General features: G+C 46.3%; 1 protein-coding gene across 1 annotated transcript in view; it reads left to right on the top strand.

The window, feature by feature from the left end:
• Positions 1 to 3172: 3172 nt before the first annotated feature.
• LOC144769626 (syncytin-A-like) overlaps positions 3173 to 16065 on the top strand; it is a 52903-nt gene continuing 40010 nt past the window's right edge. The window contains exon 1 of the mRNA XM_078653794.1: positions 3173 to 4546. Within this exon, the coding sequence (XP_078509920.1) occupies positions 3173 to 4546 (1374 nt within the window). The remainder of the gene's footprint in view (positions 4547 to 16065) is intronic.

Here is a 16065-nt window from a genome sequence, read left to right on the forward strand (position 1 = left end):
GCAGGGATATTTTCGGCTTCTGTTTAGGAGGTCGAAGCTTCCGCTTCAAACGCGCTCCCCAAGGCTATTGTGAAAGTCCACCGATATATAGGCCGGCTTTAAAGACACAGTTTGATATGATTGTTTTACCTGATGGCGCTACCCTTATTCCGTACGTCGACGATTTGCTAGTCTTTGCAGATACTAAGGAGATTTGTAAAGAAGCCATGTTATCGTTGTTGCGTCATTTGTCTGATTTGCATCACAAAGTGTCTCTTTCGAAATTACAATACTGTCGACAAGAAGTGACTTACTTAGGTCATCTCTTATCGAAGGAGGGAAGGAAACTGACCCCAGAAAGAATTCAAGCAATTGCAAAATTGAGTGTGCCAAAGACACAGAGAGAAGTGCGTGTTTTCTTGGGTATTACATCATATTGCAGACAATGGATACCGAATTTTTCCTTGCTGGCCAAACCTTTGGTAGCATTGACTTGTAAAGATACACCGAATCCTCTTCCATGGTCTGAAGATTGTCAGAAAAGTTTTTCCGAATTGCCTGATGCATTGTGTTCGGCTCCTGTGTTAGGTACCCCAGTCTACAGTAAGCCCTTTACACTGTATGTCCATGAGAAAGAAGGATGTGCATTGTCAGTGTTGACACAGTCTTTTGGAGACAAGCAGCGTCCATGCGCGTATTTTTCGTCGACTTTGGATCCGGTAGCTAAAGCATTGCCGAGTTGTTTGAGAGCCACAGCCGCAGCAGCTGTTTCTATTCGGCAGTCTGCTGGCTTAGTGATGAATAATACATTGATTGTGGTGGTTCCACATGCAGTTGACACTTTGTTAAACAGGACCAAAACGCAGCATTTAACGAGTGCTCGATTGTCAGGTTACGAGTTGACACTGTTAGCGAGTCATGTGCACATAAAGAGATGCAACACGTTGAACCCAGCTACGTTGTTGCCAACTATAGCAGAGACTGATGCTTCTGAACAGCATGATTGTTTTCTCAGGACAGAAGAAGAAACGAAAGGGAGGATAGATTTGAAAGACACTCCTCTCGTGAAGTGTGATGGTACCTTATGGGTGGATGGTTCGTGCTTCAAGCTTCCGAATGGTAATACAACTGCGGCATATGCTGTTACGACTTTGCATACGATTGTTGAAGCTGCACGTATCCCACATAATTCAGCTCAAGCAGCAGAATTGATTGCACTTACAAGAGCGTGTGTGTTATCGAAAGGAATGAAAGTGACCATATATACCGACAGCCAGTATGCATTTGGTGTGGCGCATAGTTTTGGACGATTGTGGAAAGAACGTGGGTTTCTGACTTCGCATGGAATCAAGATTCAGCATGGTCAGTTGGTGAATGAGCTTCTTGAATCACTTACTCTGCCGTTGCAAGTTGCGATTGTGAAATGTAGTGCACACAAGAAGGTTACTGATGATGTTGGTCGTGGTAATGCATTTGCTGACGAAGTCGCAAAAGAAACAGCAAAGGATGTGATGAGCCAAATGTATGTTGCAGGCCCTGCAAGATGGGTTGGTGACGTTGGAATGTGTAAAGATCAATAGAGAGTATAAAATCTATTCAAGCTGAAGCTACAGAGAAAGAGTTGAGTGTGTGGAGAGAAAGTACGGGTAAATTGGATGCGAACGGTTGTTGGGTTGAGTTGTCAGAGCATCAGCGATGGCTGTTACCCAATGCATATGTGCTTGCAGTGGTTACAATGGCCCATGGAATGGCTCACATCAGTGTGAAAGGGATTTGTAAGTTGTTGGCTCCAGTATGGCAAAATGCTGGAATTCCTAAGTGTGCAGAGAATGTGGTCAAGAATTGCATGGTGTGTCTGAAATACAATCCCGGTAGGGGAACCCCAACTCCAGCTGGTCATTTTGCGCCTCCAACGTATCCGTTCGAGGTTTTGCAGCTAGTTTTCATCCACATGGAAAGGTGCAACAATTTGAAATACGTACTCGTTGTTGTTTGCGCCTTTTCAAGATGGGTAGAAGCATATCCTCTGAAAGACAACACTGCCCTGTCCACAGCTAAAGTCCTTGTCAAAGAATTTTTCCCTAGGTTCGGTTTGCCGAGAATGGTCTGGAGTGATAATGGGAGTGAATTTGTGGGCCGAGTGATGAAGAAAGTATGTGAGGGACTAGGAATCCAGCAAAAATTCCACGCTGCAAATCACCCCCAATCAGCTGGACTAGTAGAATGCTACAATGGCACACTAAAATTGAAACTGGCCAAGATACAAGGAAGCTCTGGTCTTAAATGGCCTGACACTCTGCGTTTAGCACTCCTATCAACAAGAATGACTGTGCATTCGCGAGTGGGACTTAGTCCTTATGAAATAGTATTCGGCCGTCCGGCCAACATATGGGGAGTGCCAAGGCCGACAAAATTCAGTGAGATCGAACACCCTGTACTGCTTGATTATTTGCATGAATTGACGGCTAAATTGCGTGTTTTACACCAACAGGTTCATGACACTCTGCCTCAGGTTTCTGAAGATCCAGTCCACATCATCGATCCTGGCTCATGGGTCTTGGTGAAAAACTTCCAGCGTACGAAAAACGATCAGCCCCGTTGGACAGGCCGCCACCTAGTCCTTCTCTCAACGAGATCAGCCGTTCGAGTGGAAGGAAAGAAGAACTGGATCCACGGCGTACACTGCAAGAGGGTCCCTTTGCCTCTACCGTACGACCGGTGGGTCCAGGAGGGTATTGCTGACTCTGAGACTGAGACTGTGCCTCGTTTTCTGCCTTTCAGTGATGCACGTGTAAAAGGAACAATTTCTGAACGTGAGAGTGACAATCTTTTGCAAGAAGCTGTGCCACCGTTAACTCGATTGGACACTACCGAGCCTGAACTCTTGTTTCAAAACCAGACATTACCTGGGAAAAGACATTATAACCTGAGGCCGAGAACTATGGACAAATAAAATATTTCTTTTTCATTGCTATTTTTGAAAGTGCAGCTCTCTCATCTAAGAAACTTTTTTATTTTTGTTTTTCGAACCACCATCCGGGTTCAGCTGTAGGGTCGCGGTTGCCGAAGTCTTTGGAGTGCAGCCGGAGACGTTAGGTCGACGGTTCTGGTTGGTCTAAGGGAGTTGCCCTGGACTGACAGAAGCATTCCTTAGCATAGAACACCCTACCACCGTGAGCAGCAATTAGAGAGGATGGAGTTTTTCGAGATGGAGAGACCTGCCAAAGAGATGAACTTTAAAGATAAAATATGTATGATGATGATGACTAAGAAACGTTTTTTGATATTATGCATTTTCATGTTGTTCAGTGTAATGATGTTTTTAATAGGATATATTTTCTTCTCTTTTCGAGTGACATTTGCACCCACTACACAGCCCATACCTCCCTCTACTGTTTCCTCACATTCTTTTCACCCTCTGCCTGAACATGAGTCCGCTAGAAGATTAGAGTTTATTAATAACTCCTTCGTTCAGCTTTTGCACCAACACCAATTAGTAGTAAACACGACTAACTGTTGGGTGTGTGGTCTTATGCCTCACACTACGGACAAAGGTATCCCTTACCTGGTCCTGCCATTCAGCCATAATGGTTCTGTGTGGGCATACAGAACAATGTTTATCTACGCTCATGAAGTCAACCCCCTACGTTCTGTAAAAGATAATCCAAAGAATAGTGCTCTAGTCAAGGGTATAGTGGATATGTTTAGGGAAGATACTTCCTATGAGACTATCCAGAGAGATGAGACACTAGCATATTTTGGATGGAACATGACCGGATATGGAGTTACTCTGAGTGAGAAACAGCGAGCTAAGAGATCCTCCCCGATTTGGATTGTACCCCATCAGGATCATCTATGTCTCCAAGTTAATGGCAAAAATCCCAGAGCCCAGCTAGGGAAGAGTATCTGCAATGAGACGTATGTTTTTGCATCTCAGACTTCCCCTTCATTCCTAGCAGCTAGGGGCATCTATTTCATCTGTCATGATAGAGCCTACACATTGTTGCCCCCTGACTTCTCGGGCACATGTTTTGTTTCGTTCCTGTTGCCTCCCACCTACACAGCTGCGGCAGATTACCATAAGACAAGGATAGTTAGAGGTGTCTTCAGTAAAGAAGACACTGCAGGACAAGAATTTGGAGACTTCGTGAAGGGTTTTCTGCCGTTTTGGGGACCCATGGTTAACAGCAGGAACATAAGGCAATTAACGAGGGTGGTTGAATCCACCGTAGTTGAAACCGCCGGTGCCCTTAGTAACTTGACTGCTGAGCTCCAGTCGGATCGTCTCATGACCCTTCAGAACAGGGTTGCGTTAGACGTCATACTTGCAGACCGAGGTGGGGTATGTAAAGTGATCCAATCAAGTTGCTGTGTTTTCATTCCAGATAACGCTCTGACAGTGTACCAGGCCATTTCCAAACTACATAAGATCTCTGAATCTATTCATGTGGATAAAGAAGATTGGTCGTTGCTGGGGTGGTTCTGGGAACTGTTATCTGCCTGGGGATGGAAGATTCTGATGGTCATTGGGATGATCTCACCCATTCTTTTCCTGTCCTGTCTGTGCGTACAGTGTGCTCCTGCTATATGTGGCCTCTGTGCTACATCGTGTGTAAGGAAACCTGTATCGAGGGATGAGCTAAGTAATAGGATGATGCTACAGCAACATCTCAATGACTTTACGGATATAGACATGGACTCAGGTTAGCGTGAGTATAGGTTAATTGCCTATGTAAGGGCAAAAGGAGGGTCTGTGGTACTGAAAATTCTGGACCCGTGTCATAAACATCGTCGTATCATGACGATTTTAGTATCAACAGACTGAGAATGATTAGTATACCACACACAAGCATTTTCGTCATATTCGAGTGACGAAATCACCCTGAAAATAGAGGTTCCGTCCTGAACCCTCGGGTTCTATTTTGCATACGGCAGCCATTTTGTGGTTGCCCTCACATAGGCCGATGACTAAGGCCGAAAACGAGTCTGAAGGACACGTTTACCTTTGCTGACTTCTGTGTGACCTGGGCAAGCTGACTTCACTGCCCGAAGCCAAACCTGTTCGGTCAGTTCCTCTCCCAGTGGCCGATCGAGATTAGTATCAAGGCACAGCATGTCATAAACCTTTCATCGCACACAAACCATGCCTAATCTTACACACACTTGTCTCTGTTCCTTACTTTATGACCTGCTTTACGAGGAGGAGGTGCCCGATTTTATTAGGGGTCCGTCGATATCTGATGAAAATGTTGGGCCTTGCCGGGTAATTGATTGTGGGCTGAACAAACTGAAAATAAGCTTGTCATCATGATGCTGCTTTTTCTTTGTAGTGAAAATATGTGAATGGTCAACTGTAAAATAAGGAATGTTTGCCTAAAGCATAATATTTTGTATAAAAGGGATGTCTAGCTTTGTAAGGGAAGCAGTCTCCTGAGAATATACACCGTGTTGTACTTCTAGGATACCTGTTACCGGCTGCAGCCAATAAATTCGATCTTTGACTTCACCAAGAAGACTCTGTGTTTCTGTAGTCTGAGACAGGAAGGACTCGAAGTCTTCGGGTGTGTTCCCTGGCACCGCTGGGTTCTTAAAAAACCAGTACTTCAGTATGAGGGTTCCTTCAGAGGGTTGTGGTAGGGTTGGCCTATATATTGAAGTGCATATGTTCTATCATGTCTGTGGGCTCATCGGGGAGTGTCCTCAGGCGGAGGGTGGATTTTTGGATGATGGAGATTCCTCCTCCCGGGGGAGGTGTGGCGATCCTTTCTGGTGATCTTGTATCCTTAGGGGATTGGCGATTGAGATGTCTGGTCCCGAGGCGGTGTTGGTCCAGGTTTTGGTGAAGAAAGCTATATCCGGGGTGGTGCTGTCAAGGAGGTCTCAGATTTCGGTGGCGTGTTTGTGGAGTGATCGGACGTTTAGGAGGATGCATTGCACAGTCTTCCGTTTGGGTGTGCTCTTGCAGTCAGGTGGTGCTGGGTCCATGCTCCTGTCAAACAATCAGTGGCTTTTAAAGCACCCTACTAACTGGTGAGGGTCTAAAGGCGCTGAGGGGCGCAGCTCCGGATCAGTCAAAAAGTCAGGTCTTGAGGCTCTTCCTGAAGGTGTGAAGGATAAGGGAGCATCTAATGTTGACTGGGAGCTCAATCCAGGCCTTGGCCCTGACGTAGCTGAAGGCTCTTCTGCCTGCTCTGGTTCTGGGGATGCACAGGGTCTCTGCTAGGGCGAGGTTGGCAGAGCGGAGGTTTCACAGGTGCTGGGTCATGTGCGCATGTCATGGGGTTCCGAGGACGAGTCTGGCTGCGGTATTCTGGATGGTCTAAAGTTTTTGTAGCAGAGATTTGTTGATTCCAGCACAGAGGGCGTGCCTGTAGTCCAGTCTGCGGGTTATGAGTGTGTGGGTGACTGTCTTTCTGGCTTCGGGAGGGATCCATTTGAAGGTCTTGCAGAGGATGCAGAGGGAGCTGACGCAGGTGGAGGTGACAGCGTTGAGCTGGCGAGTCATGGTGACAGAGGAGTCTAGAATGATTCCGAGGTTCTGGGCATGGTCCATCGGGGTAGGTGGGTTTCCACCAGGTGTTGTCCTAGGCGGTGGGGGAGGGTCCGAGGATGAGGACCTCTATCTTCTTCGAGTTGAGCTTGAGGCAACTGTTGCTCATCCAGGCTCTGACATCTTTCATTCCTTCCTGGAAGCTGAGGCTGGTGTCTTCAGTGGTCTTCATGAGGGAGAGGATGAGTTGGATGTCGTCGGCGTAGGATACTATACTGAGACCATGCTGCCTGACGATTGCGACAAGGAGGGCCAAGTAGATGTTGAAGAGCATGGGGCTGGGTGAAGATCCATGGAGTGCTCTGCAGTTGATCTCTGTGGGTTTGGACAGGAAGGGTGGGAGTATGATCCTTTGAGTTCTGCTGGCGAGAAAGGAGCGAATCCAGTCGAGAGCAGTTCAGCATATGCCAGTGTCGTGGAGTCTGGCTGCAAGAGTGTGGTGGTATACGGTGTTGAAGGCTGTAGTGGGGTCTAGCAGGATGAGGGTCGGGGTGTGGCCCTGGTTGAGTAGCATGAGGATGTCATCTGTGGCGGCAAATAGGGTGGTCTTGTTTCTTTGGTTACTGTGGAGCCCAGACTGGGAGGAGTCAAGGATGGCGTTGTCTTTGATGAAGGTAGTCAGCTGGGCGCTGATGAATTTTTCAGTTACTTTTACTAGGAAGGGAAAGAGAGAGATGGGTCTGTAGTTTTTCAGGTCCGTCTGGTCAGCTGAGGGTTTCTTGAGGGGCTTGACCTCTGCCCACTTCCAATTGTCAGGGAAAATGTCAGATTTGAAGGAGGCATTGATGGTGCGGCATAGTTCTGGTGCTATAGTGTTGGTGGCTCTGTGGAAGATGTGCAGCAGGCAGGGGTCCATGGGGGCTTCTGAGTGGGTGCTCTTAATGGTAGTGATGGTATCTTCCATGTTGACCGGTGACCAGGTAGAGATGGTGCGCTGGCTGTCATTGCAGGGGGGGTGGTTTCTGGAGTCTGTTCGCTAAAGTTGCCATAGAGGACCTTGATTTTCAGTTGGAAGTAGGAGCCAAGCTTGTTGCAGAGGTCCTGGGATGGCGTGAACTGCTGGGTGATGTTGAAGAGTTCCTTTGAGTTGCTTGCACTGGTGAGGATTTTGTTCTAAATGACTGTCCTCTTGATGGCTCCGATGAGTTGATGGTATTCTGTCATGGCGTTCTTGTAGGTGTTCTGGTCCTCAGTGGTTTTGCTGTTTCTGCAGCATTTTCTGAGACGTCTTTAGGAGTGTCTCTCTTCTTGGATGTCGGTGGTTAACCAGGCGGCCTTCTGTGGGCATTGACTGTTGGGGTGGCGGAGGAGTGCAAGTTTGTCTGAGAGGCAGAGGGGGGTCATGAATGAGGGTGGAGTTGAGGCGCTCCTCTGTGACCTTGCTCCAGTTCTTTCATGGTGGGCGCAGGGCAGGCTTGTGTGTGGTGCTGGTGTTGAAGGAGAAGTGTACACTGTGGTGGTGTGTCCAGAGGGGCTTTGAGGTGTGGCTGAAGCGGACGTTGGTCCCACCTGCGAAGATGGGATCAGGGATGTGTCCAGCTTTGTAAGTGGGGGTGGTGACGAGCTGCTTCAATTTGAGGTTGGCAAGGTTATTCAGAAGGGCTGTGGAGTTGGGGTCGCTGCTGTTGTCGATGTGGAAGTTCAGGTCTCCGATGAGGATGTAGTCCATGGAGGCAATGGCATGGGGTGCAGTGATGTCGGCAATGGTGGTGGCGAAAGAGGCGCAATGCCCTGGGGTCTGTAAGTTAGGGTGCAACGAAGCGTGGCTCTTGGCCTGGTCTGGATCTGGAAGTGCAGGATTCGGTGTTGGAGAGGGAGTTGCTTGTGCTGCAGGTGGAGAGTCAGAGGGAGCTCTTGTGTGCGATGGCGATTCCCCCTCCTGGGTGATGGGAATGGTCCTTCCTCCGTATCTTGTATCCGTCATGCTTGGTGAAGGCGATGGTGGGGGCGAAGGTGGCGTTTGTCCACGTTTCTGTGAAGAAGGTGGTATCTGGTGAGAGGGTATCAAGGAGGTCCCAGATCTTTACTGCGGTGGTGCGGGCTTCCGGCATGGGTGCAGCGGTTGAGGGGTGCTGTGGATGGTGAAGGATTGTCGGAAGGAGAACTGGCCATGGTGTAAGGCGTTGACCATTGGCAGTTGTTGTTCCTTCTGTGGTTGAGTGCGAGGAGGACAGCAGAGCTGTAGCGGTGCGAGGTCGGAGATCCAATGTCCCTGGTGCTGGTCAAGGTAGGTTCTCGGACGGGCACAGGGGTTCTGCCTTTGGCACACCGGCGCGCGTCCGCTGCACGGATGTACACCAGCCGCCATTAAATAGGGTAGCGCAGCTGGGAAGCGGGAGCGAGTACTGGCAGGGGGAGGGGCAGTGGGGGCAGCAGCAGAGGGAAAGGGCACTGAGAACAATGGCACAGGCAAAAACAGGACAAATCAGGGAAAAACAACTGAGATGCTCAGGTGACAAACCAAAAAGAAAACACAGGCACAAGAACAAAGATGAGGTGCAGACAGTACAAAGAGAGAGGTAATACAGAAAGACAAGCACAAAAGACAGAATAACAGGCACAACAGATGGAAAACAGGCACAAAAGACAGAGACGGACAACAGCGAACAAGCAGAAGAGCAAGGCTCTCCCATTGAACCACCAGGTATGAGGCGCGGGCAGGAGCCTGTAGGTGGAGGAGGTCTTCAACACCTACCTGCACAGGGGCAGCGGCAGCTGCACAACAGCAGAGCTGCTGGGGGAGAAGGGAGGTCGCGGATCAGAAAGTCAAATAAAATAAATTAAATTAAATTAAATTACTAAACAGTCACTATTATAAACAACTATATTTTTTACATCTATATTTTCAAATTCGATATTTGTTACTTACACAAATTTTGATATTTTTGACAATGATATAACTTAGCTCGATATTATTCTTTCATGAGATTCTTCATCCGATATCCATGACACTCGATATTTATAGTTCGATATTCTGTCTCTGCACCATGCCATACACTGATGGAACCCATATCATACATTGACTTTCATGTGCCTACAACACCAACAATATGCGTGACCATATCCTATGGACTGACATGGCTGGCTGTTTTCTGAGGTGTGTGGGTCAAGCTGTACCCCACATGGTAGTAGTGCTGGAATTGGTGACATGTACCTACCCAGGTTTGCTACCTAACTGGGCCCATCTACCTAGACCTCCAACCATTCCAAATTCTCTGCAGAGAAAGTTAAGCTGACATGTGGCATCCCCCAGGGATCTTCCCATTCCCCTCTTCTTTTTAACCTGTACCTGACCCCTCTTATTCGGTCCCTGCGCAGGAACAAGGCCACCGCCTTCAACTACGCAGATGACATCCAGCTAGTATTCGACATCGACCCATCCGATCACTCTATCAACAACTTTCAATCCACCATGTGCCTCATCAGTGACTGGATGGCGGCCAATCACTTAAAACTTAACCCCGACAAGACCGAGCTAGTCTTGATCGGAGGTTCCTCCAACCCACGGAACTCCAATTTCTGCCCCCCCCCCCCGGCTAGGTACTCCTCCCTGTCCTGCCGAGTCGGCAAAGAGCCTAGGGGTCATAATCTGCAAAGATCTATCTATAAAGTCCCAGATCAGGGCAGTGGTTTCATCCTGTTCTTTCCACCTACGCAGAATCCGAAAGATCTCCAGGTTCTTAACCATGGAAGCCTTTACCCTGGCTCTCCTGGCCCTAATCATCTCGCGGATCGAATATGCCAACTCACTATACGTTGGCATCCCGCTTACCAGCTCCATCGTCTGCAGCTAGTACAGAACCAGGCTGCCAGGCTCATCTCCCACCTACTCAGACACCACCACATACGCCCTCTGCTTAAAAGCCTCCATTGGCTCCCGGTAGCCAAGCGCTGTGGCTTCAAACTAGGCTGCATCATCTTCAAAGCACTGGCCGGCCTTGGTCCTGCCTTTACTTCCTCCTTGCTCCACCGTTATCTTCCCTCCCGTAACCTTCGCTCCTCCCACCTGGCTCTTCTCACCACTCCCACTTGCGGCCGAAAGAAGCACGGTGGTCTCAGATTCTCTTTCCTTGCCCCCTCCTTTTGGAACTCCCTTCCCTTGAAACTAAGATCAACCACGTCCTACCCCCATTTCAGATCCCGCCTGAAAACTATCTTGTTCTGCCAGGCCTTTGAGTAACTCCTCGCTTTCCTCTCACTTTTCACCGCTGGCCCCGCTACCTCCCGTTCACAGCGCCATGAAACCGCCTGGTGTAAGTGCGCTCTAAAAGTAATTTAACATAACATTTAACATTCCTAACTCTTGGTCTTTGTGGTATTTGAATCTTGAATTTGAATTTGTTAGGCGCGGCAGCTACCCAAAAAGGGTTTCCCGGCGCCGGTAGCAAACCAGTTCTTTCTATAACTTGACAGATCCCTGTTTTATATCCACTGAGTTTGACATATGTGGCATGGTGAGACAATTTGCCTTCAGACTCCCTCCCGCCAAGTGCTACTGCTTCGCCCTGGGCACATCACATGTATGATGTAGTGTCCCAATGGGCTCCTGTTGCAAATTCATCCTGTGTGCCCTGTGCCCCCCCCATTTTATGCTGACTGGTCTAGTGGTAACTGGTTTTGACTGTCCCTGGGCTCTCTCTAAGTGGTCCCAGGGCCAGTACCACATTGCATACACAGTTGAAAATACACACGTTCATTAGGGTACGCTTGTATTAGTGCACACTTACAATAGTAGGGCACGGGGACAAAAACTACATATGAGTCCCTAGTAAATAATCAGGCATGGCAGCTTAGAGAGTTCAGCAGCCCTTTCTGCACTTGCATGTGTGCACTGCTGAGAGCATGAGTACATTTTAAAAGCAGCCTAATGTTGCAGCAATGCTTTTGAAAGGAAATTCACAGCATACTCGACTATGGTGTTAGAGATACTTTAAAAGTGATAATCATATTTTTAAATTTTTGGTACCCCCCCCAGGTCCCGCCTAGGTGTTACAGGGGTGAGGGGTTAAGTAACTTTAAGCAAGGTCCTTGAAAAGATGTTCATATGCCATGGGGATAGATGAATAGCACATTTCACTTCCCCACTGTAGTAAAGTGGATCCTAAAATTGACTGTGGTGCTTTACACTATTTTTGTATATTCAGGACACCCACGGTCTCCCCTAGGTGTCACACAACTATAAGCTGGGCCCTTCTAAAAGATGTTTTAACATCCCTGGTGATGGAGATTTTGCCCATTTGGTGTCCCAAGAGCCACAGAGGATATCATTGCAATAGTTTATGAATGCATACATTTTGCTATGGATTCAATGAACTATCATTCAAAGACTTAGGAGAGTGAAATTGATAAATCCAACAGTATGACATTGTGAATTTATCTTAAATTGTGCAGAAAAAAAAGTTATAAGACCTTCTTGTCTGTAATCCAAAATGAATCCTTCCTGCAGTCTTCCCTGATTGCTCAGACCGAACCGGAGTAGCCAGGCTGCTTTGATGAAGTTGTAAGTGGCTCACCAGAGAAGCTATCTGATGGGGATCACTGACATAATATCGACGTCACAAATATCGAGATACACAAATATCTACAAACAGGTAAGTACCAAAATATCGACTCCAAAATATCGACTTACAAAAATATAGACTGTCAAAATATCGTTTTTTTTTAAATGTCTTAAAATTAAGTTAAAACTAATATAGTAATAAATATATTTAATATAAACTTAGAAATAATTATTTTAAAAATTTAATTTTAATAAATAATTTCTCTATTTAAAAAAATTATATCACCAAAAATAATACATATATATATATATATATATATATATATATATATTACCTACTGGCGGTCGCCAGTAGGTATATATAGTTAGGATTTTTTCTCTATGGGTTTTTTGAAAATTCTATGTCTAATAACTTTGGCGTTTGAGTACGGAATTGGCTGAAATTTTCAGGAAAATGGCACATTTTGTTTCTGAGCAGCCCTTGAAAATTTGGGGGGGGTTCGTCAAGGGGGGGCCGAGAAAAAAGGGGGGTCCCAAAACGTGTTTTTAACATTGAGTTTTCCGTAGGGCGGTTGGCCTCACTTTTAGCCCGAACGGCTGAATGGATTTGCACGAAACTTGGCAAAATTGTAGGGACTGGTAGCCCGATGTGCCTTTTGTAGGTCTCAATATATGTGCTCCAGTGGATTTTGAGAAATTAACGTTTAAAAAAAGATATATATCTGTAACAGCGGACCAGGCAGCGCTCCGGTTCGCGTACTTTACGCGCAACGGAGCTTTGTGAAGCGAAGCTGATTGGTTCTCCGGCGTCTGTCAACATTCCAAAAAGTCCGTAGCGGCCGCCATCTTGTCTCTCGGTAGGATCGAGAGACAAGAGGAGGTCAAAACAAAGGGGGAAATAACTATAAGGGGGCATAGTAGATCCTCGCTGACCCCCTAGGTTTGATGTGGAGGTTTTAAAAGGGCCCCACGGGGCAAAAAAAAATAATAATAATAATAATCGAACGGCTGAATGGATTTGCACGAAACTTGGCAAAATATTAGGGACTGGTAGCCCGATGTGCCTTTGCTAGGTCTCAATATATGTGCTCCAGTGGATTTTGAGAAATTAACGTTCAAAAAAAGATATATATCTGTAACAGCGCTCCGCTTCGCGTAACGGAGGTTTGCGAAGCTGATTGGTCATTCTGTCACTGGGCTATAGTTGGGCTACATCTGGCTGATATTTGGGCTACATTTGTTTTTTTGTGTGTCTGGCGGCCATCTTTGGGCTACATTGGGCTACATTGGGCTTCATTGGGCTACATTGGGCTACATTTGGGCTCCAACATATATATAGGCCAATGTAGCCCAATATATATTTTTCAAAGTTAATTTTCGTAAAAACCACTGGAGCATATATCTTGAGACATAGCAAAGGCACATCGGGCTACCAGTCCCTACAATTTTGCCAAGTTTCGTGGAAATCCATTCAGCCGTTCGAGCTAAAAGTGAGTCCAACCGCCCTATGGAAATGAAGGAAATGAATGGGTAATTTGTAATTAGCAAATAGCTAATCGCAAACTAGGAATGGTAAAGAATCGCTATTTATTCCTTAAAGTTCGCTATTTAGGAAATGCAAAAAACTTTGATGATACATATGGCGGTTCATCTCTAACAAGATAAGAAGCATAGGGATACATTTATGATGACTGGCGCATCACCAGGGATGTGTTAGTCATTCTGTGCCGCTGTTCCGTCACCTATGGTGTGCTGCATTTACAATGCGGCGCATCATGGGGCAAAAACAGCACAGATGCGTGATGTATCTGTGCCGTAAAGGTGGCGCATTGCTGGAGTTGTATCGCAAGTGTGATGAAGCTCCAGCAAGGGTCGGGGGTGCCCCTGTCGCAGGGTTTCTGTTCTCACACAGAACTGTGGACAGAGGATTGGAACCTCGGCGAATTAGGGTGTCCCAAAACTCACGTTAGTAATCAAAAACTCCTTAGCAAGCTAGGTACAGTGTCACATTGGATATAACAAACTCTCAATGTTTAGACAATCCAGAATATGAACTTATAGTACCTCAGGATACGTGGAACTCATGAACAGTCAGTCGTTATATATTTCTTAGAAACCAGAACATGGAGTTAAGAAGAACACATGTGTATTTGAAATGTTTATTTACTAATGCCGTCTTCTCAGGCGTAGTATCTTAGATAATAGAAGTACACATATTATCAGTAGCAAAATTACCAGCATAGTTACTAGTACATAAAAAGCGAATGGTGACAGTATGTTAACATGCTGTAAATGAATAAGAGTTAGCAACACTTATAAGCAGCCGCGGGCCGTGGAGGGAGTTACGGTGGGGCAGGGAGGCGGGGAGGGGGAGGGGCAAGGTAGAGAGGGCTCCACCCTGCTTCTCCCCCTCCCCGCCTCCCTGCCTCACCGTAACTCCCTCCACGGCCCGCGGCTGCTTATATCTCACCCTCCCTAATACACATATTATATTATTTGCTAAGAAGGTCTCTTTGTGTTGGTTTAGGGCGTGCCCATACTTTAGTGTCTTAGATTTGAAGGAATCACATCAGCATACACCAGCTCTCTCTTCATGTGAACCGCATCAACTGTTGTGTATGTGTGTTCGGCAAAGCAATATAAAACCCGCCTCATGCCCAGAATTGGCAGAAGTTGCACTTATGTTATGAGTATGAAGTCGTGGAGATCAGACCTCATAACAATTCTGTATCGTGTTGTTCTTGAAACTTTAGCACTCGCTGTACAGATATAGTTTAACAAGCAAAGCAGATAGTAGAGCAATAACATATTATTCTCATGTAAACCACGATGAACTACTAGGTGGAAAGCTAAAGCAACAACTAAGTGTCGTGTGCAGAAGTTGCAAAAAAGGAAAAATGGCGTTTAAACCGGTAATGAGCCCATGCTAACTTAACACGGTGTAAAGATATCCAGGACCTAGATGACACCTCCCCATGATCCGGAAACGAACTGAATAAGATAATAGAAGTGCCATCTCATGAGAGCAGATTGCAAGTTTATATGTGGACGGTCCGCAAGGTAAAGCATTAAAAACTAGGAAAATTTAATGCTAAAGAAAAATAAAACAGCCAAGTACTTTATCGAGTCTTAAGCCAATAGGCAAGGTAAATAATAAAAACTTGACAAATAAGTCAATGAATTGTCAATGAAATGCTAGTACTCAGCATATCAAACATGAAAAAGGTCTATGACATAACTGTGTATGCAAAATAAGCTGCAACAGCCTCCAATAGGAAGTCACCGTCTTCATCCGAAAACAGTTCAGCCATCCAATTTAAAAGCGGAAAAGAACATACGTGCTCTCCCAGCACCGGATCCTCTATCACCATCAGAGGACAGCTCGGTGGGTTTTCAAGAAAGCTCTGTTCCAAGAAAGACTGTGCTGCCGACAGTAAATTCCAGGGACCAAGTAGTCCATGCATCAATGCCACAGCCATAATCCTTTCGCCAGGACAAACCAACTCGTGAGTAATGATAGGAGTCATCAGCTGATTAAAGTCGACGTCAGGAGAAACCGGTCCGCAGAGACACAAATTAATGGCCCAATCGAAATCACAGGTCAGGCAGTGAAATACAGGCTGGACACAGGTGAAGTAGGAGAATCGAAAAGATAATCCATATGCCGTGCTTAATATCGCCAACGGCATTGTGCCATAATATTCTAGCATGCGATTGCGGAACAGTGTCAGCAGCTGCAGGGTGGGAGGTTGCATAGGAGGGACATCCATATTTAAAAATGTAAAAAAGCACAAGAGAGTCCGCTGGTAATGCAAGTAAAAATGCCAATCGACGAACCGGAGTGGAGAAAATAGAATGAAAGGAAGCAGTGATGACTCCAAAGATTTTCTCAAATGAAGTCACGAGACCACTGGTAACAACTTTAAAAAAGTGCGCCAGGGTCTTTGTGGAGGATGCGTTAAAGATAGTCGGAACCATCTTGCTGAAATTGAAAGGCAAATCTGAATTAAAAGTATTCCTTTTATCGTAACAGTAA

Source organism: Lissotriton helveticus, chromosome 7 (genome assembly GCF_964261635.1).
Source record: "Lissotriton helveticus chromosome 7, aLisHel1.1, whole genome shotgun sequence".
NCBI lineage: Eukaryota > Metazoa > Chordata > Amphibia > Caudata > Salamandridae > Lissotriton > Lissotriton helveticus.